This window comes from Glycine soja, unplaced genomic scaffold (assembly GCF_004193775.1).
Source record: "Glycine soja cultivar W05 unplaced genomic scaffold, ASM419377v2 tig00005439_1_pilon_451196_845285, whole genome shotgun sequence".
NCBI classification, from domain to species: Eukaryota; Viridiplantae; Streptophyta; class Magnoliopsida; order Fabales; family Fabaceae; genus Glycine; species Glycine soja.
Genome location: NW_021143612.1, coordinates 158,403 through 180,986, shown reverse-complemented (window position 1 = coordinate 180,986; position 22,584 = coordinate 158,403). Strand labels below are relative to the sequence as shown.

Genomic DNA, 22,584 nt, shown 5'->3' with positions numbered 1-22,584 from the left:
AATCGATTACAACAATCTGGTAATCGATTACCAGAGAGTAAAAACTCTTTGATAAACATGTTTTGAGAAAAATCATGTGCTACTCAATTTTTGAGAAAAACTTTTCATACTTATCTTGATTAAGCCTTCTCTTGATTCTTGAATCTTGAGTCTTGAATCTTGATCTTGATTCTTGAGATCTTGAACCTTGAATCTTGATTCTTGACTCTAAACTTGCTTCTTGAGTCTTGAATTCTTCTTGATTCTTATCTTGAACTCTTGAATTGTTCTTGATTCCCTTGAGTTGTTCTTTGTTTGATCTTTGAGCTTTTTGTCATCACCTTTGTCATAATCTTTTGTTATCATCATTGTTATCATCAAAAAACCTTTGAATCACCTTTGATTCACCATGAAGCTTTGCTTCTACAGTAAGGGTGTGCAAGGTGACCTAGCCTGACCCAAAATTGCATAAATTAAAAAAAAATTGCATTTCAGGTGGTTTGGGGCAGGTTGGCGGGTCAAATAAACGGATTAGGACAATTATGCGTGGTCGGGTTGGGTAATGATTTCTAGAATCATTGGAAACCAACTTGGCCAAAAATTGTTTATGTTGTTATAAGATTAAATAGGCCTCACAAAACCCTATGGAGGAGTTTGTGGCATCGCATCTATGTTTGGAGGTTAAATAATCGTTGTCTTCTCCAATGGAGCTCGCATCCATATTTATTCGTTGTCATCGACATGTCAGGCACCACATAAAAAAACATAATTGTCGTGTTGTGCTTTGTGTTCGTCATTTCATGTAGGTTGCTGACAAGAGATAGAACCAACAGTGATGATGGTGGCCAAGGTTGTCAGACTCGTGATTCTATGTAGACTTGTTTAGGTTCCGTAAACTCGATTCATATAATCGAATCGTAAACTCATAAGAGTTTACTCAATTTTAAAAATATATTAATATTCCTATATATAAAATCATAACTAAATATTTCAATCCTAAAATAAATCAAAATAACAAACTTTAACAATATTCATCTAAGATACTCTTAGTATAATCATCATATTATGAGATATTTCTTAGATATTCTAATTGACCTTGTATCTGTCACTTAAGGATAGTTATACTTGTTGGAGCTGAATCTCACTCACGTTGCAGGTATAACACTCAATGTCTCACTACAATGGCTATTTGTGATTCTACAGTTGAATGCATGATAATACACACTCAGGAGATGAATGCAAAGGGAGAGGAGGGAATTGACTTTTTATAGCTACAATCTGCACATATACACCTATTTTGTTATTAGTCTGAGACTTTGAGTAATATTTATTCACAATAATACTTATTGTTGTTTTAACAGAAATACAATGCTTGGTGAACCATTAATGGGCATGAACATGATTACCCATCCGAACAATAAAAAAAACAAATAAACACAATTGCACACATTTAGATTTGATAATTGAAGCAATTTTTGGAAACACACAAGACTTGAAATGATTCTGTATTTCTCCAAACAAGGAAATAGAAAAAACGTAAACTCAAAGAGAAGACCAATGAGGTCGAATGTCATTAGCCACATCAAGGTAAGCAAAAGAGTCAGACTAAATATTTAACAATGAAAGAGAACTTCAAATAGAGAATAGGAAAAGAAGAAAACCTGTCGCGGAGGATGAAAGGGGAAAACGTAATACAAAAGAGAACAATAGTTAGTGACTCTGTCTAACTCCCTTCAATGTCATCGCGGCCATGTACTTCACCGTCGCCATGGTCACCACACACTCGCACACTCATGGTATCCAGGAAGAAACACACACTCAGCACCTCGACCACTCGCACTTCTGCTCCGTGGAATCGTAGAATCATAGATTCTACAATTTAAAATGCTATTTTGACAACCATGGTGGTGGCATCTCAAAGCTTGTTGATGAGAGAGAGAAACGATGGCGATGGTGGTGATGTCTTTGCCATTACTACACAAAGGAGAGACATTGTTTTTTTTGTTCTTGGAGAGAAACAAAAAAAAAGGAGGAAATAAGGAGGGAGATTTCGCTAGAAATCACATTGAGGTAGTGGAGTTCCATCGTTTATGACAATGGTAGCACAAGATCCTTAATCATGCAATCCAACTGCTCCAATATGAACTTGTTCAAATCAAAACCCGCCCAAATCGTAAGTGTTCTTTGGCTGGATTCGGTCCAAGAATGTCAACCCATAGGGTTCAGTTGGATGGGTTTTTTTTTTGCCCAAACCCGACTGGCCTGAAGCATTGCATGCCCCTAATTGCTTTGTTTAGGTTAGTACTTTTGATGTTTTCTAGTTCTCTACTTCTAAATTCCTTTGAGTCTTCTGGAGAACTTCTTACTTCAAATTCAGCGCTTCAATACATTGAGCATGCATCATGAACTCTAACTTGTAGCTTTTGGTACTACTACTTGTGTGAGTTGTCACGTGTAATGATACATGCTTCAAATTGCTTTCAATCTTTTATACTATATATATGTGGTGAGATGTATCTCACTCTAATTTTTTACTGTGTTGTTTGTAATTGAGTTTATTGCCATTACAAGTGAGGTCGAACACCTTTCTAAGGATTATGCAAGAGGAGAGACTTGGGCTTTGTTTGTATCAGTTCATTTCATGTGTTTCTTATGAGCTATAATGTTTTGATAGGTTGTGACATCGGAGAAAAATTTATGATAACTTCCTTTAGACTTATGTTTGAAACTCGTAATAGTTTAGTCATGGATTTATATAGCCTTTGGTGAGCCAATACATTTTATTTAATTTATTTGTTTATGAGATGATTTGAAACACCAACAGTTATGTGATAACTTTTATCTTATGAAAAAGTTCTTGAAAATATGTATTTGTTATATTTTCATACCCTTTTTTTACCATAAATAGATGAATGTGGGGATAGGGATGTCAAACCTATACTTTTATTTTATTTTATTATTAATGATTTTAGTCTATGATATTGAATAATAGTGTTAACTAGTGACAAAATTATCATATTGACAAATCAATGATTTGTCAAGTGATTAATAAGTTTAACAGAGTTGTTATGAGTAAATTATTTTTGATAAATTATATTGTTAATCTCTTATATTAGTCTAGTGTCCAACTAGTTTGAGCAAATATGAAATTGAGAATATAGTTTATAAAAATAGTTACATGTGACTGTTTTGCACTAATTGATAACATGAAAAGTTATTGAATTGTCAACGTAATTGTTATGCTATTAGTTAATATTTTTATTTAAGAACAGAAACTAAAATTATTAACAATAAAAAAAATATGTGGATCAAAAATACTAAATTTTTTGTTTAAGGATTAAAAAAAACAAAAAATTAAGAACGAAACGCTATTAAACCCGTGCATAATATGTAGATGCCGAGTAAACAACAAAAAAATAATGTCAAATAATTTGTTTTTCTTTTTGTTTTTGGCAGTGATGCCAAATAGTTTGTTTGTTGTCATACGTCACTCATGTAAAGAAACATTAAAAAAGATTATATCTTTTGTCCATTTATCTTCATTTATAATCTATAACTATTATAATAATAATTATCTCATTAGATATATGATTTTATTTTCTAACTAATTCAGAAAATTACCGTTAAATCAGACTGATATTACAATTGATAATTTCTTAAACATGATAGTTATTCATATCTTTTAATCATTTTTAATTTTAATTAAAAAATAAAAAGTAAAAGATAGTTAGTTTTTTTTAGATAGAAGATATTGTTGTTAGTTAACGCACAGAGCACCTGTGACGAACTAGTTTTTTTATAATGATTATTGGTAATAAGACATTTTATAATAACCTTTATATAAAAGTTGTCAGGTCGAAAAATATTGTTGAAAAAAATTGTCTAAACGAAATATTAACATGAAAATTGTGTAAAACAATGTTAATTAACAGAATAAAAAAAAAGAACGATGAAGAAGAGACGAGGGGATTTCATCCGTCAAAGTACACGTAACTTTACTTAAATCCATAAAAGAAGTGGATGGAGAACTTAATGTGCACGGATAGAGAAGAGAAGCCTCCATGATATCTACCTGGACTTTAGCCGAGGATTGGATCCTGCCGAGAATCACGCCTCTTTTTCTCTTCTCCAAAAACACAGAAACAGCGTCTGTTTTACGCCTAATTTTTAATACTACATAGTATTTTATAATAAGATTTACTTCTAATTTAATTTAATTAAAAAAACAATGAAAGTAAAATGAATTAAATTTAATTTCATTTATAAGTTAAAATTAGTTTTTAGAAAAATTAAATGGGAGACTTTTTTTATAATTTCTTATTCATATATTTTTTATAAATTAGTTTGCGAATAAATTAATTTTATTTTAAAAAAATAATTTATTAGATTTCTTATTTTTTCTTTTATATATTTATTGTAAAATTTATCTTATTATTAATAATATTTTATTATCATTTTTTAACCATGTTCTGAGTATAAAATTTGATTTTGATGATGTCTAATTTTCATCTAAAAGTGATTAAAAAATAAATTCTATTAAAGATGATCCGATAAATTTTCTGAAAAAAATTAGTAATATTTAAAATCGATAGATACGTAGTATTGATGTTTTAAAAAACTCGAGCTTAATTTCATTCAAAGTAACATGATATTAGTATATTCCATTGCAACTAAATCCCCTGCGTTACTACATGTTGTATGCATAAGATGCCCTGAAATTCTTGGAGCCACCGCTAGGAAAATCTGGGATGCAAACGCAACACCGGGTCCAGACTCAAGCGAGAGAAATATAAGAAACAAACAAACCATGCTCATGGGACCGCTTGGCCCACAGACCATGAGAAATTGCCTCGATTCCCCACACGATCACATGCATCCGATAACTCGCACCCTCTCTTGCACGTTTCTGTTTGACGGGTAGAACTTAATATGATTTAGACAAAATCAGAATTTACAACAAGACAAGCATTTGTCCAAATTAAAAGATTTGTCGGAAGTTAACACTAAATATTTTATGAGACTAGATACAGTGACATTAGCAGTAGAGAGTAGAGTGTAGATACCGCGACATTAAATAGTGCATCACTATTAGATTTCTTACATTATAATTAACATTTCATTTAATAATTAATCATTAATTATAAATAAACTTGAATAAAATGATAAATTCATACAATGACAAAATTCTTATATATTTTATTACCGGAATTCATGTATGATACCTTTTAATACAGAAGTTAAGCTCAGTTAAAGAAACTGATTTATTATAAATTAGCGAATAATATTTAACGCTTTTAATATTGCTCAGACTAAATAATTCTAATTTATTTTATTTAATATTTTCTGTGATATTATAACATTAACACACAGAATATTTATTAATTTTATTGATTATCAATTTATGTTGAAAAAATATAATTAATCACTTTTAATAAATTTATTCTTTTAATTATATTTTTTTCATCTATTAGATTTAAATCTAAGATTTTGTTTATTTAAGAAGATTAAATTTAATATCACTTGAATTATTATTATTATTATTATTATTATTATTATTATTATTATTATTATTATTATTATTATTATTATTATTATTATCTCTAAAACAACACTCACATATTCAGACAAGTACATTAAAATCCACACATGGGTAGGAAGGTAATTTGCCACACATCAACATCTATCTAGCTGGTTATTTATACACCCATTGCTACCCTCACAGTAGCAGTAGCAGCAGCAGCTTTACTCCATAGTGAGATATGGTTTCTTCCAACCGTTTTGCTGCTCTACCTCTCTGTTCTCTTCTCCTAGCTCTGCTTCTATGTGCAGTTGGGGCTAGCTCTTCTTCTTCTTCTTCCACAAATGCCACCAAAATTGGCCAAGGCTACCGTCTTGTCTCCATTGAAGAGACCCCTGACGGTGGTCTTATAGGGATCCTTCAAGTTAAGCAGAAAACCAAAACCTATGGCCCTGACATTCCCCTTCTTAGGTTCTATGTCAAGTAAGTTCCACTCCTACAACCACCACTATGCATATGCATATGCATATGCATCTGCATCTGCATTTGGACTTTCGGAAAATACCCTTTTGCATTTTGCTAAACATCAGTGTATAGTTTTCCTTAAAGTGTAGAAAATACGGTTCAAATCTTGGCTGAGAGAGAGATGTTCATATTTAGTATTTGATAGTATCTTGAACTACATTATCTCCTTATGTGCCCTTTTGCATTTCCCTAAACATTAGTGTTTTTTTCATTTTCCTAAGCCTTTGTTATTTTTTTTTATTTGTTGTTAGTTAGTTTGTTTTTTTTAGTTAGAGGGATTCGAATCTACGATTTCTTCCTCTGTCCTTTGCCCTTTAACCTAAGCCAACCTTATAACTCCTTTTCCTAAATCTTAGTGTTTAGCAGAAGGGTTGGTCCTTTATAATGTAGTGAAGGATGGCTTTATTTTCTATCCCCTATCGAGGGAGGGGTTTACATTTAATATCTGATGGTGTCTAGAAACAAGCAATGTTTTTTGTGTTTCAATGTGTAGCATCTGTTTGCTATTTTTATTTTATTATATTTTTTACCTTGTTCATTGTGTTTGATTTTGCAGGCATGAGACAGATAATCGTTTGAGGGTACACATAACCGATGCACAAAAGCAAAGGTGGGAGGTTCCCTATAACCTTTTGCCAAGGGAGCAACCACCACCTTTGAGTCAAAGCATTGGGAAGTCCAGGAAGAACCCTATTACAGTCTCTCAGTATTCTGGTTCTGAGTTTCTGTTCAGCTACACCTCAGACCCTTTTAGCTTTGCAGTGAAAAGGAAGTCCAATGGTGAGACCCTTTTTGACTCCTCCTCTGGTGATTCTGACCCTTTTAGTTCCCTTGTTTTTAAGGACCAGTACCTTGAGATTTCCACCAAATTGCCCAAAGATGCCTCTTTGTATGGTTTGGGAGAGAACACACAGCCACATGGGATCAAGTTGTACCCTAGTGACCCTTACACTTTGTACACCACTGACATTTCAGCCATTAATCTCAATGCTGATCTGTATGGATCACACCCTGTGTACATGGATCTCAGAAATGCAGGTGGCAAGGCTTCTGCACATGCTGTTCTGTTGCTCAATAGCAATGGAATGGATGTCTTCTACACTGGAACTTCTCTTACATACAAGATTATTGGGGGTGTTTTCGACTTTTATTTCTTTTCTGGGCCTAGTCCTCTGAATGTTGTTGATCAGTATACTACCTTAATTGGCAGACCAGCTCCAATGCCTTACTGGGCTTTTGGTATGATTCATTTGTCACTCTTTTGTTTTTTTATGTTGCTTATCTACTTTGTATATATGATATTGGTGAAATTGATTTGAGTACTATTAATATTTAATATTCTTTTCGGTAGATTGAGTATATCAATTAGAAAAACTGGGACTTGACAGATTCAAATACTTCATGATACCATATACTTGCTCTGAATAAATAGAAGGAAACCAAAGTTTTCAAATCTATGATTATTTGATTTCAGTGACTTTTTGATTTATGATTTTGAGATCATTTTGTTGATGTGCATAATGCAGTTGACAATGCAATGAGCCATGGAATTCCGATTAGCTGTTTTCTGCTTTAGTTTATCTGTATATTGAATAATGGGGGATGTTCTGATTTATTTCTAAAGTTGGGCCTGCAAAGATATTTTAATTATTTGGCACTGTTTGTATGATATGGATGCTAGCTAACTTTTGTACGTTCAATTTTAGTTGTTGAGTAATATAATACCTTTAAGGTCCACATGGAAAGATAAGGTACCACATAAAAATTGGAAACTTAAATTTACCATATAAAAGAATTAATCTTTTCTGATAAACTTTTGAGTCAAGAGTTTGACCTTTGTGACATGCTTCTACAAAGCAATCTGTGGGTCCTTTTCAAAGACTATAATTGTGTACACATGGTCCATCACTTTGTTTGTTTTTCTATGGAAAGAGATCACATTCATATTTAGATCGGATTGTGGGTCAGTAGCACTATCTTTGGAGGAGATTTTCCTGTTCTTTTAAAGATAAGCTCTCTTGATAGATGGATTATGGAATTAACTGAACAATTACTACAATAGAGGTAAAAATTGAGGTGAAAAATTCATGGATCAGTTTTCAATGCAACTTCGCAAATAAAACTGATCCAGGAACTTTTCATCTTCAATTTTAACCCCGTGCTGAACTGACCCCAAGTTTTGTTGATAAGCATAGTAGGCCCAGAAGTTTTACTAATCCCAGATAGCCATTGCTACCTAATCTGCTTGATATTGCTAACATTTTTGGAATAAGATTAGCCTTGGGTTAAGGAAAGCGTATAGTTTAGTTTGGATTATTTTCTATGAACTAATCATGGCTTTATGCTGCGTGGTGTGTATTTGCCTTATGGGGAGAGGGGCGGGCAGGGAGACAGGAGCTTATAAAGTTAAAGAATTGGGTGAAAGCATCAAAGATTTTGTCTTCTTACTCTAGAATTTGCTTTTGAAAATCTAATTTTTTTTATGGCATACATTATTTTACTATACTTTGCTTCATTCACATGATGCTGCTTCTTTTGTCAATTATATGAAAAGGGTGGGTTGTCTTTGATCCTTATGATTCTTGATCTAATTGAAAGTGGTGCCTGGAGTTTTCTAAAAATATTTTAACTGATACCATTCACATGATGCTATTTCATTTGTCAATTAAATGAAAGGGATGGGTAGCATTTGATCCTTATGATTCCAGATCTAATTGGAAGTGGTGCCTGAAGTTTTTCCAAAAGTGTATTTTAACTTTTTAACTGTTATATCATTCACATGAGGCTACTTCATTTGTCAGTTAAATGAAAGGTTTTTCTAAAAGTAGTTTAACTGATATATTCACTTATTTGGTATTATAGGATTCCACCAGTGCAGATGGGGATATCACAATCTATCAGTGGTAGAAGATGTTGTGGAGAATTACAAGAAGGCTCAAATCCCACTTGATGTGATCTGGAATGATGATGATCACATGGATGGGAAAAAAGACTTCACACTCAACCCTGTCAACTACCCTCGTCCAAAACTTCTAAACTTCCTGGACAAGATACACAACATTGGCATGAAATATATTGTCATTATTGACCCTGGAATTGCTGTTAACACCAGTTATGGTGTATATCAAAGGGGTGTAGCTAATGATGTTTTTATCAAGTATGATGGTGAACCCTTCTTGGCTCAAGTTTGGCCTGGGGCAGTGAACTTTCCTGATTTTCTCAATCCAAAGACGGTTTCATGGTGGGTTGATGAGATTCACCGCTTCCATGAACTTGTTCCTGTTGATGGCCTGTGGATTGACATGAATGAAGTTTCAAATTTCTGTTCTGGAAAGTGCAAAATTCCCAAGGGAAAGTGCCCGACTGGAACAGGACCCGGATGGATATGCTGCTTGGATTGCAAGAACATCACCAAAACACGGTGGGACGATCCTCCATACAAAATTAACGCCTCAGGAATAAAAGCTCCTATTGGCTTCAAAACAATAGCCACTAGTGCGTACCACTATAATGGCGTTTTGGAGTATGATGCTCACAGTCTTTATGGCTTCTCTCAAACCATTGCAACTCACAAGGGCCTTCAAGGGCTTCAAGGCAAAAGGCCCTTTATTTTGTCCCGCTCCACTTATGTCGGATCAGGCAAATATGCTGCACATTGGACTGGTGACAATCAGGGAACATGGGAGAACTTGAGGTACTCAATATCCACAATGCTCAATTTTGGCATATTTGGGGTGCCAATGGTGGGTTCAGATATATGTGGCTTCTATCCACAGCCCACTGAAGAATTATGCAATAGATGGATTGAAGTAGGTGCTTTCTACCCGTTTTCAAGGGATCATGCAAACTACTACTCCCCTAGACAGGAGCTTTACCAATGGCAATCAGTAGCTGAGTCTGCTAGAAATGCTTTGGGCATAAGGTATAAGCTACTCCCATTCCTTTACACCTTGAACTATGAAGCTCATGTCAGTGGAGCCCCAATTGCTAGACCTCTTTTCTTCTCATTTCCAACTTACACCGAATGCTACGGCCTAAGCACCCAGTTCTTGCTAGGAAGCAGTCTCATGGTTTCTCCAGTGCTTGAGCAGGGAAAAACACAAGTGAAAGCACTCTTTCCACCTGGTAGCTGGTACAGTTTGCTTGATTGGACACACACCATTACATCAAAGGACGGAGTCTATATTACCCTCGACGCTCCTCTTCATGTTGTCAATGTGCATTTGTATCAGAACACCATTCTTCCTATGCAGCAGGGCGGAATGGTCTCTAAGGAAGCTAGAGCGACACCCTTCACCCTCATCGTAACCTTCCCATCGGACGCCACCCAAGGAGAGGCTAAGGGGAACCTTTTCCTCGACAACGATGAGTTGCCTGACATGAACCTTGGAAATGGCTATTCAACCTATGTTGATCTCCATGCAACTGTGGACCAAGGAGCTGTGAAAGTTTGGTCAGAAGTCCAAGAGGGCAAGTTTGCCTTGGACAAGGGTTGGATTATTGATTCTATATCTGTGTTGGGATTAGAAGGAAGTGGAGCAGTGTCTTCACTTGAGATAGATGGAAAGCCTCTAATGGGTGGCTCGAATGTGAATGTTACTACATCAGCACATGAGCACTTGAACAGTGAGGGAGAAGGAGAAAAGAAGACTGTGATGGTTGCTTTGAGGGGCTTGAGCATCCCTGTGGGTAAAAACTTTGCCATGACATGGAAAATGGGGTGATAGGTTGAGTGGTCTCATATCTGATTTATCATTTTGAAACTTTGTTATGTTCTTTTTTCTTTGCTACAATTCTTGTAGGCGTTGTGAGGGAGAAGAGATGTGCTAGAATTATGCTCGTCCTTTTCCAATTTAACAAGCCAAGGCAACAATGGCGTATGGGTTGAAATCTTAATGTTATGTTAGTTTTTTTTTTGGGGGGGGGGGGGGGGGGGGGGGGGGGGCACGTTAAGTTGAAACTTATCGTAATTCAAGTGATTTAGAATTATGCCTTCGATGTCGTTGTTGGAATCCTATATCTTTCAATCGTTGCTTAATAACAGTATGAGTCTAGTTAATACTTCAAGAATCTAATCACTATGAATTTTTATTTTAAGGTGGTCTCCTCGTCCTCGTATATATCTACATGATTTTATGCTCTTTTTTCTGCCGGTCATTTCATGGTCTGCACCATGCTGTTATGATGAGTTGATGACATAGTTTTTGATTGGATCCGGTGTCCATAATAGGACATGTAGGTCATATAGGGTCAAAATTTGATATTATTTTGAGATTTTTGTATGTTTATTTTTTTTAATAAAGAATTATGATAGGAAATAATGATTAACTTTTGTTAGGACCGGAAGCGTTAGAAGGTAGGCAACAATTAAAACTTCAAGTGCATTGACTCTAGACTGTGGTGTTGCGAGAGTGACAAGCCTAGAGATAGGCAACAATTAAAACTTCAATGCAAGTCCTTTCATTATTGGAAAATCGCGGAAATAGATATAATTTGGGTAAAAAGCACTTTATCTTCCTTACCTAGTTGTACTTTCTAACCTCATAAATCGAATTAACTAATTTTTTTTTACTCAAACCAAATCATATTATTTCATTAAGGATACATGAGAATACATATATTGTAATGCAAATAAAGTCATGAGAGCTAGCATGAAATATTGATGCCTTGGCTAAATTGTGAGCAATAATATTGGCTCGCATTCATAACTTGATTGAAAATGATTCATCAACTTCACTACCAATCTTGATAGCACACATAAAAAATACTTCAAAAACACTAAAGGATACACCACCACGTACCACAAAGCATGATTGACAAAGAAAAGGCTATTAAAAACATTTACGACAACTGGGAAAGATCGTACGACAATTTATTAAGATTGTTGCAAGCTATGCAGTAATTTCTTCTTGGTATGGTTGTGGAGAAGGAAACAGTCAATGCCACCCCAAGGAGGTCAAACAGTAAAGAGTTTCATCATGTTTCATTATCTTTTTTGGTGTTATAGATCGTGTATCAATGGGTTTTAATATTACAAGCCCGTGGCTCAAGTTGATGGAACATGGTTGTACGATAAGTACAAGGGGATCCTCCTTGTGGCATTTGCACAAGATGACAACAATAAAATCCTTCAAATAGTCTTTGCTGTTGTTAAGAGTGAATCAGTGGGAGCATGACTCTTCTTCCTCCAAAATTTAAAATGGCATGTCACCCCACAATATGGTTTGTGTATGATTTCATACATGCACAAATCAATAAAAAGTGTCTACTCAAGATGTGATACAATGTCATCCAAAAACTAATTATCAATATGGATGATTGCCAAACTTCTTTCTCTTCATATTAAATATCACTCCATTTTGTATTATTTGTAATATTAAAATTGTATATTTATAACTACTCAACATATGCAAGGACAGAGCCTACGTTCAATCACTATTACAACATTCTAAGCGAGGAATCAAATGTTGACCAAACAATTAATTGGCTTAGTGAAATTCCACGAGAAAAATGGACTCTTACATGGGATGGTGGCTGACGATGAGGGCACATGACCACCAATCTTGCTGAGTCAATTAATTCGGTACTCAAGAAATTTGCCAATAGTCCGCTAGTAAAATCAACACATCTAAGGTTTAATGCATTATTCAACAAAAGAGGGAGAGAAGCCAATGCTTACATCTATACAAGTTTATATGCAAGTACTAATCAAAGTCATTGAAGACGCACAAAGAAAGGCAAATGCTTACACTGTTATTGAGTTCGATCGATGCGACACGTGGTTCTTAATCCTGGAGACAATAAACCCGAAAGAGGTTTGACCCATTGGAGATTTCACGGTTAGGCTGGATGAAAGGTTGTATGGTCATGCTTGTAAGCATGCTCATCATGAGTACAAGAACTATATACATCTTGTGTATTTGGTTGAAAGTGTCTCCAAAGTATAGAGAGGATTGCTTGGAGAATTGCGCAACGAAGCGTATTGGTCATCTTATCATGAGCCAGTGATTTGCCCCAAACTATACAAGAAAAGTAGTACTAAGGATCATCTTGTCTCTTCTTGTATCTACACCGAAATGGATATCTTAGAATCGAGTCAACCAAAATGATGTTCTGTGTGTCACATCAAAAGTCATTCAAAGAAAAAATGACCCCACTGCATAAGCTCAAGTCAACAATGTTTAATTTATGTTATATTCTTAGTCTTTTTAAAATTTTGTTATATTGTTTGAAAATTAATTATTTTAGTTCAATTCAACTTGTTGTTGTATTTTTTTCTTCTTTTGCTCGTTTGCTCCATGCTCTTTTTCTTTTCATTATCATTCCTATTTTTTTCCACTTATTTTTAATAAGCTAAATGTTTTTATTTAATTAAAATATGAAAATAAAATAAAATATATTTTATCATTAACTTAAATATTTTATCAGTATCTTAAAATTTTATTCAATTTTAGTCTCTCCTTAGCAATTCAAAACATTTGATATGTATAAATATGATAAGTCATATCATTTGATAGAAAAAATATTTAATGAACATTCACAGTGTTATCATTAAAAATCTAGGGAGAGAGAAAAAAAATTATTATAAAAAATATAAGTTTGATAGAATTTATGATATGATAAGAAAAGAAATATGTAAAAAAATAAAATATGTTAATAAGTATGTCAAAAAAATGTAAGGATTGAGTTTGGCCTATTATCTATTATAGATTTTATTTTTAGCTTGAATTTCATTTATTTAGAAGTTTAATCTGGTCTATTAATATATTTAAAGATCTATTTTATATTAAAGTTTTTACATAAGTTCAATTTTTCTTTATATTGAATAATAGACTAATCTTAAAATATAGTAGAAGTATCATCTTAAATTATTTTTTAACAACACTTTCTCTTAAATTAACTTTTTTTCTTTTTAAACTACATATAAAATTAAAAGAAATAAAAAAATGAAACAAAGTGTTCTCAAACTAAAAATTATTTTTGGTTTAAACAATTTAAAGTTAAATATAGATAATTAAAAAGGAAAAAATAAAGAGGGATATAAAAAACAAATCAATTTAAAAAACACTTAAATATTGAACATGTTTTATTTCTTTAGGTAAAATAATTAGAGCACTTAAATATATATATTTTTTATAAATATTTAATTAAATTATATTTATATTGAGTATTTAAATATATGGATTTTTCTTAAATGCTATTCTAGATAAATTATTTTTTTTTATAAATTAATATATATAAATTATTAAACTAAAAAAAACAGTTTTATAAACACTAAGAAAAAAATAAGAAAAAAAAAAACACATTTCACAAATATTTTAAAAAAATACCTTATGACATCGATTCCTAAGACTGATTTAATAAGATCAATTTTGAAAAAAAAACACAATATTCAATTGGTTTTTCATGAATCGATTTCATAACATTAAAAAAAATGAAGATAAAACCTTCAGTGATTTATATCATTTATGTAAATATTTTGAGTTATATTATTTAGATAATTATTTTATTTTTTGTATTATTTAAGTGAAAAAAACCCAGTTTGAAGCACTCCCGTCTTTTCAAACACAATTGTTCTCTCAGTTTGAAGCACTCCCGTCTTTTCAAACACAATTGTTCTCTCAGTTTGAAGCACTCATTGTTAGCAGATGCTCCTGGACCTCCTCCTCCTTCCTTAGGGAGTAATTTTCTTTCTTCTGTTGTTGTCTTTATTTCCTACTCATAAAAAAACACAATTGTTAAGTAAATTAAGTTTAAGAGTTTTCTAAGAAGAGTTTCCTAACATGAAAATAAACATGCTTTTGTTCTAAGAGTTTAATTTTAATATTTTGTTAATATAATTTTTTATATTCAATTAATAAGAAATCACATTAAATATAATATTAAATTAATATTATAAAATTCAACAATATTAACATATATGATAAATATTTGAATAAAATATTGAGGAAAAAAATTATGGATTGATGATGTAACATAATTTTATGTTGTTATTCAATAAAAAAAATATTATAATAAGTTTATTATTTTTACAATAACTAACTTAAAAGTCACGTCAACATTAATCTATAATTGGATGATAATATAAAAATTTAAATATGTTTTTTTATTCTGGAAAGTTAGTGTTTTTCAGGTTTGGTTCCAGTAAGTTTATTTCTTATTTAAGTTTCCGTAAATTTGTTTTTTTAATTTTGATCCATGTAAATTTTTTTAGTCATTTTTAGTCCTTATAAGTATGTGTTCTTTAATTTTAGACCTTTTTAAAATTTTAATTTTTTCATTTATAGTCTCTATAAATTTGTACTTACATGAATCAAAATTGAAAAAAAATCAAACACATAGGACTAAAACGAGCAAAATATGTTACAAGAACCAAACTAAAAAAACAAAAACTTACCTGGACTAAAATTAGAAAAATAAATTTATAGGTATAAAAAAAATGCTAAATTACATGACCAAATATATATTTATAAAATAATTTTGTATTATCACAATATCAATGACTGTTAAACTCTATAATATTTTATCAGTAAATTCTAATTAAATTTTTATCCTACACCCAAAACAAACGTGTAGTGAGTAGGCTTACAAATTTCTTCGGCTATTTTTTTTTTTTTTTTTGGTTCAGGGCTTAAAATGTTACGTTGAACTCTGTCCTTATTGCCAGGTGAATTTGGACTTGTTGGATTACATTCACATGGAGGGGTACGTGATGGGCCTGATGGCAAGGGTCACGTGACGATTATGTCTGAAAAATGTTACAAAGCCTAATATGGAAGAGAATCAGACACACAAAAAATGGCTCACTGACACAATCCTTCACCTTATCACTAAAGAGGATGGTGTGTGACTGTGTGCTGCGGTATTAATTATAGTTGTTTTGCTCTCGACAAGGGAGGACACAAGAAGACAGCATCACCTACCATAGGCCACATTGAGTATTAAAATAGGAAAACAAACACATACAAAAAGAAAATGTAATTAAAATGCACTACCAAGTTGTGTTCTATCTAATTGTTTGCGATAGATATTTTTTTTAGTTCAATATAGATATTATTTCATAGAAAAAAGATTTTCTTACACGCAATGCTAGTTGGCACTTTGAGAGTAAAAGAGAGAACTGTAGGCATGATAGACAAATATAATTTAATAGGAAGAGAAAAATAGAAAAAATTGTACTGTGTAGGATCCACAAAATACATGTGGCATCCTACATGGCACTTAGAGACATGTGTCAAGTCTCCACGTCAGTCTTGTTATAGAAGCACGAATGCTTTGTCCTTAGCAGTCAAGATCCCCAATCAACAGGTTATCTCTAACCTACTCATATTTGAATATATTCAAATATTTTATTTATTGACAGATAATTAATTATCTATAAGTCCACACATTATCTACAAGATACAATTATCTTCTATCTTTTATCTATAAGCTATAGTTTATCTCTAACATTATCTATAAGCTCTCGGCTATTATCTACAAGCCGAGAATTATCTACAAAGCCTACAATAGCCCCTACAAACAAGGAGCGATAGTTATGCTCTACTCCTATAACACTCTTTGCTCACCTCTCGAGCTAACACTTACTCGCTCACTCTCGAGCTTACTCATACTTGCGCTTATACGCATATACTTGCTTTATTCTCCTAACTCATATTCTTACTTAAGCGTCAGAGTCCTTTGTTTTGCAGGTCCCCCCTCTTGTTCTCTCAACAAAGGCTAGCCTCAAAGCCAACGTGTAAGGTTTGGGACCCCACATTCGTCGCGTCAACCCTGACATGTCCAGGTTTCGAATTTTGGTAAGAACATTTGACGCTCACTGTGGGGCCAGGAGAAAACATACCCCACAATTTCTCGTCAACTTTCTCTCTTTTTCATCTATGGTTAGCATTCGGTCTAGCCTCAGATGCGAGACCCGCCTTGAAGATTTTCATCCTCACCGACAGCTATAACAAACACAAATACTCTACAACAACTCCAAAACCGCATCGTGAAGATGGAGTGACGCCATGAGGAGGAGTTGACAAAGCTAAAGGCTGACCATGAGCAGCTAGAGGCTCACGCTAGACGTCCCCAAGGCGACGAACACTCCGTCCACATTTTGCTTGAGCGCACCCAAGGGGAATCACACCCCCAACACATAGGCAACACTGCAAATGACTTAAGTCTCTCCCACATACACCATCCAGCAGGGTGGACCTTTCGTCGGCATCCTTTTGCCAACCGTACTATGGAGGCAGACATACCTTTCAGGTGGAAACCAGTCAACCTCGAGCGGTACAATGGGACAACAAATCCAAACGAGCATCTAGATGCCTTCTTGACCTAGGCAAACCTCTACACCAACGATGACACAATTCTATGTCGTGTCTTTCCTACGTCCCTCAAGGGGGATACATTGACCTGGTACGGTGGACTCCCACCCAGGTTCATAGACAGCTTCGACACCCTCGTCGAACAATTTAGTGCGTAGTATGCCACCAGCAGGTCTCACCGCATGACCTTGGCCGCCTTGGCAAGTCTGTGACAAGCAAACGACGAGTCCCTTAGAAAATTCATGGACATATTTGGGTGCACAACCATCCAGATCCAAAATCTTAATCCCGAGGTAGCATTGCATTCCATGCTCCTCGCCTTACATCCTGACATGTTTGTAGACAGTCTATGCAAAAAACCACCTAGTAGAAATGTCTAGATTCCAAAATGAAGTCTACCAAGGCGGACATAAACGCGAAAAGTGCAAAGGAAGCACCAAAATCGACTTACACAAGTCGAACAAGTGGCACAAGCCATACAAGCATCAGCCTCTCCCCCAAGGGCCCAAGTACGAGCATTACACACTCCTAACGACCAATTGCACCACAATTTTGGAGGAAGCTTTCAACCTAGAAGTACCCATCCGGCTACCCCAGACGAAACCTCCTAGGTTGGGGTCAGACGCAACCAAATACTGCAAATATCACCTCGGTATTGGTCATAACACAAAAAAAAATTGGGCCTTAAAGGACAATATAGAATAACTTATACAGGTTGGGTACTTAGCCTAGACTAAGCAGGAGCAAGACCCAGAGAGCACCAAGAAGAGCCGCATAAGAACTAGGAAGCAGACAAAAGAAGCGCAAAAGACCGAGGCAGACAAAGACAACAACAGCAACGACGTGAGCGACAACCTCCAGAAGAACAAGAACTTGTCCAACACATCAGAGGTGTAATCAACACCATCACAGGCGGCTTTTCCTATGGAGGGCAGTCTAGCTAGTCCTGAAAACATCATCTGCATGTTATCCTAGACATCGACATTAATTTTGTTGAAGCACTACTACAGCGAAGTCTCCCTCCTATCACTTTTACAAATAGGGATTTCAAGGGCATCAACCCCATCAACCAAGATTACCCCGTGGTTGTCTCCATCATCATTGCAAACTTCATGGTGTCTAGGGTCCTTATCGACCAGGGCAATTCCACAGATATCTTGTACTGGAGAACCTTCCTGAGACTCGAGGTCTCCCCCGACACTGTCCACCCTTATGCCGGTCTACTCCTTGGCTTTGTAGGCGATAAAGTCGAGACCAGAGGCTACGTGGACCTAATGACCACCTTCGGTTAGGGCAAGCTCTCCAGGAGCTTCACCATAAGATATCTGCTGGTTGACGTAGACACATCATACTTTGCCTTAATTGGCAGGAAGACACTTGACGAGCTTAGAGCCATAGTCTCCACGCCCAATTTGAAAATGAAATTCCCTACACTAATAGGGGAATTTGTAACCGTCAAGGCTGACCAAAAGCAAGCACAACAGTGCTATACAGAGAGCCTAAAGGTAGCACCATATCCTCCTACTAGGGAGCCTGCCATGCCTTACCCCATAGCAGCTAAAGGCACTCAAGTCATGACCGTGGACGAAGGGCCTGAAATTCGAGCGCTGACCGTTTACCAAGCCAACCTGGGTAGTGAATTTGACATAGATCCGCAAGATGACACCTTTAAAGAGCTTGTCCAACTGCAACTCAGACCTAAACTCGGGTAGTGCATGCGGCTCAGTACCTCACCAGTCATGAGCATCGCCACATGCCAACATGCTACACAAAAACATGGATTTCTTTTCTTGGAAGCCGTTTGACATGCCGGTAATCCATCCCAGCATAATCTGTCACAAACTTGCCATTTGCCCACAAGTCAAACCAATATCACAAAAGAAAAGGAAGATGGGAGAAGAACAAAGTAAAGCCAAAGAAGAAGTCGACAAGCTCCTTAATGTAAACTTCATTAGAGAGGTCAAGTTTTCTACCTGGCTCACCAACGTCATTATGGTAAAAAAGGCCAACAGAAAATGACGAATGTGCACTGACTACACTAATCTGAACAGGGCGTGCCCTAAAGACGCATACCCTCTGCCCAGCATCGACAAGCTAGTTGATGGAGCGTTTGGTTTCCAGGTGCTAAGCTTCTTGGATGCCTACTCCGGATACCACTAGATCAGAATGCATCCTCCAGACGAAGAGAAAACAACATTTATCATTGAGGATGCCAACTTTTTCTACAGGGTCATGCCTTTCGGCCTAAAAAATGCAAGCGCTACATACTAACGACTAATGCACTGAGTTTTCAAACAACACATTAGGCGAACCGTCTATGTATATGTGGACGACATGGTTATCAAGTCTCAAAGCATAGCCCAAAACATGGTGGACCTGGAAGAAGTTTTCGGGCAACTCAACAAATATGATAGGTGGCGTCCAATCACACTTTATATGCCTTCGCCTTCTTCCATAGAAGAGTTCATACTTACGAGTGATGAGACTTAATTTGTTCCTTTTTACTTGTGATGTTCCTTTGTAAGTTATAGCTAGAGTGTCCCACACCTGCTTGTACTTTTGTGTATTCTTCTTTTAGGCACACAACATAACATTTTGAGCCTTCAAGTTAAGCAGCAATTTGAGTTTTTACTCCTCCACCATGGACTCCTTGGGATTTCATTTAGCTCATCGTGATATGGAATGTGATTTCCATTTTCATTTAGCTCCTTGGGATTTCCATTTTACTCATCCGCCATTGGCTACTTGGAATATGATTATTTAATTCTAACTATTATCAATTTAAAGAAAGTATTCATAATATTTTTTTTAAAAGTTTGAATTTCAACAAAAAAAATTATAAATAATGAAAATCAGTAAATTTAAAACTATTAATTTAACCCATAATATTTCTATTTTCAAGTAAGTATTCATATAAAAAACATTTAATAATAAAAATTAGTAAATTTAATTTAATTATTTAAACTCAATTATTTTTAGTTTCGAGAGGTATTTACAACATAGTTAAATTTTTTAAAAAAAGAATACAGAAAAAATTAAACTTTTAATAAAGTATTTATAAGAGTTTCAAATAATTAAAGCCAATAAATTTAAAATTACTAATTTAATCAAGACTATTTTCATTTTTTTATATATAAAAAAATTGAATCTGACTTAATTGGATTCTAAAATGCATATAAGAACTTGTCTTTTCACTAAAATAATTAATCAAAAAAATATTTTTATTGTTGAAAAACATAAAGAATACAAAATACACAATAAATTAAAAATTTATAAGAAATTAAAAAATATAATTTCTAATTTCCTCCTTTTCTCACAATTTATTTAACTACCACTAATTATTATTATTAGCACAATCATGGGAGTAAGTGTTCTTATGTGTATTCCATGTGATGTGCGGGCTAATATTTTTATTATTTTTAATTTAAAAATTATAAATAATAATAATAAATAAATAAATTTTTATAAATATCAATTTAACATTATAATTTATTTATTTAGTCTCTCATGTTCTAGTAACTTCTAAGTATACTTATATTTCCCATTTCCCTCTTCACCAAATTTATTTCTTGACAACAGCAATAATAATGATTTATTTTAAAGTAAAGAAAAAATTGAAAAAATATAAACAAAAGAAGAAAAATCAAAATAAACAATAGGTTTAATTTTAATAAATTAGTATATAGCATAAACTTTTAAGAAATAATCTTATGTCTACAAAATTATTTTCTTACTTCTAAAAGTGAGTATGGTTAATAAATCTAATATGAAATCACAAATTAATTAAAATCAGCCAATAATAGATTTAATGAGTAGAATTTTACTATTTAATTCATTTAATTTTTTGATGTTGAATTTATTGCGAAATTAAATTATATTAATGAGTAGTATTTTCAAATTTAATTGATTTAATATCAAAACAACCAATACGTCAATATTTTTATTGATTGAAATCAATTAATATTCCATTTAATGAATAATGCACCAAAGTACTTATTGATTTTTATGACCCATAATAAAAATTTAATTATATTAATTACCTATTTTGTTTTAACCTTGAAGTTCATCAAGAAAAAAGAATCCTAACTAATTTGGAGTTTGATAGAAAGATAAAGTCTGACAAAAAATTATTTTCATTAAGGATCGAATTCCAATATTACCAAGAACAATTTAGCCTTAACTTTATCATATTAATTACCTTTTATATATATATATATATATATATATATATATATATATATATATATATATATATATATATATATATATATGAAATAGTATTTTATTTTTTATATTATATTTACATCATATATTGCACGCTAAAATTCCTATTAATGTTTATGTAAGAGTGGAGGATTAAATTTAAACTATATCATTATGTAATGTGATTTATCAAAAAATCAACAACTTCCTTTATAATAGTAACTTTACTTTAAGATATCATAATAATATATTATTTAATTTAAATAAATCATTTATCTCTCTTCTTTCATTACAAATTCTCTCTCCTCTCATCGGCATTAATTTTTTAAATCTTCTCTTTGTAACACTTGGGATTTTCAGTAATGTATGTTAAGGGCCTGAAAAGTATTGTAAGAGTATATTAAGATTCATGATATTTATAACCAAATTTAATAAATAGATTGTTTTGTTATGTGTCATGAATTATTTGTAATGTCATATTTTTATGTATTCTTATTCTTTTGTGAGATTAAATGCTTAATTTATTTTATATTGTGAGATAGAAATTGAGTGTTATTTTGTGTAATAGTTGATTTTATATTTATATGATTATTATTTTAGTGGTATATAAGTGTTAATGGGTTGAGGTAATTTTGGGGTTGGATAACAAAAATGGGTAGATGAGGGGTGAGAATAGAAAAAAGAGATGGAGAGATCAAATTATATTGATATAATTTTTATCAATTATTACATCTTTAAATAAATTTTAATTGAATAATATTTTTTTATCAAACTCACTATTTGATTGAAAGTTCATTTAATATAGATCATATATCAAAAAATATTTCTTCAAAAAAAATACAAAATTTATATAAATTCAAAATTATTTATTACCCTATTCATATAGATTAAAATTGACATTAATTATTCATTTTTATATTAATTTATTTTTTAAATATATTATTTTTTATCACAAATTAATTATTAAATCTGTTAATTATACAATAAATTTAATCTTCAATGCTATACTAAAAAAGACAAATCTACCGATGGAAAAATATCAGG

At 33.1% G+C, this 22,584-nt stretch overlaps 1 protein-coding gene across 1 annotated transcript; it reads left to right on the top strand.

Annotated features, from left to right (window-relative positions):
* Positions 1-5,693: 5,693 nt before the first annotated feature.
* LOC114404180 (alpha-xylosidase 1-like) lies at positions 5,694-10,936 on the top strand. Its single transcript, XM_028367274.1, has 3 exons — positions 5,694-5,980; positions 6,579-7,261; positions 8,885-10,936. The coding sequence occupies exons 1-3, from the start codon at positions 5,739-5,741 to the stop codon at positions 10,744-10,746; spliced, it is 2,787 nt and encodes a 928-aa protein (XP_028223075.1). The 5' UTR covers positions 5,694-5,738; the 3' UTR covers positions 10,747-10,936.
* Positions 10,937-22,584: the final 11,648 nt, after the last annotated feature.

Coding starts and splice junctions, on each gene's coding strand:
- LOC114404180 (XM_028367274.1), top strand. CDS start 5,739: ATGGTTTCTTCCAACCGTTTTGCTGCTCTACCTCTCTGTTCTCTTCTC. Junction 5,981..6,578: donor CTTCTTAGGTTCTATGTCAA/GTAAGTTCCACT, acceptor TTGATTTTGCAG/GCATGAGACAGATAATCGTT. Junction 7,262..8,884: donor AATGCCTTACTGGGCTTTTG/GTATGATTCATT, acceptor TTGGTATTATAG/GATTCCACCAGTGCAGATGG.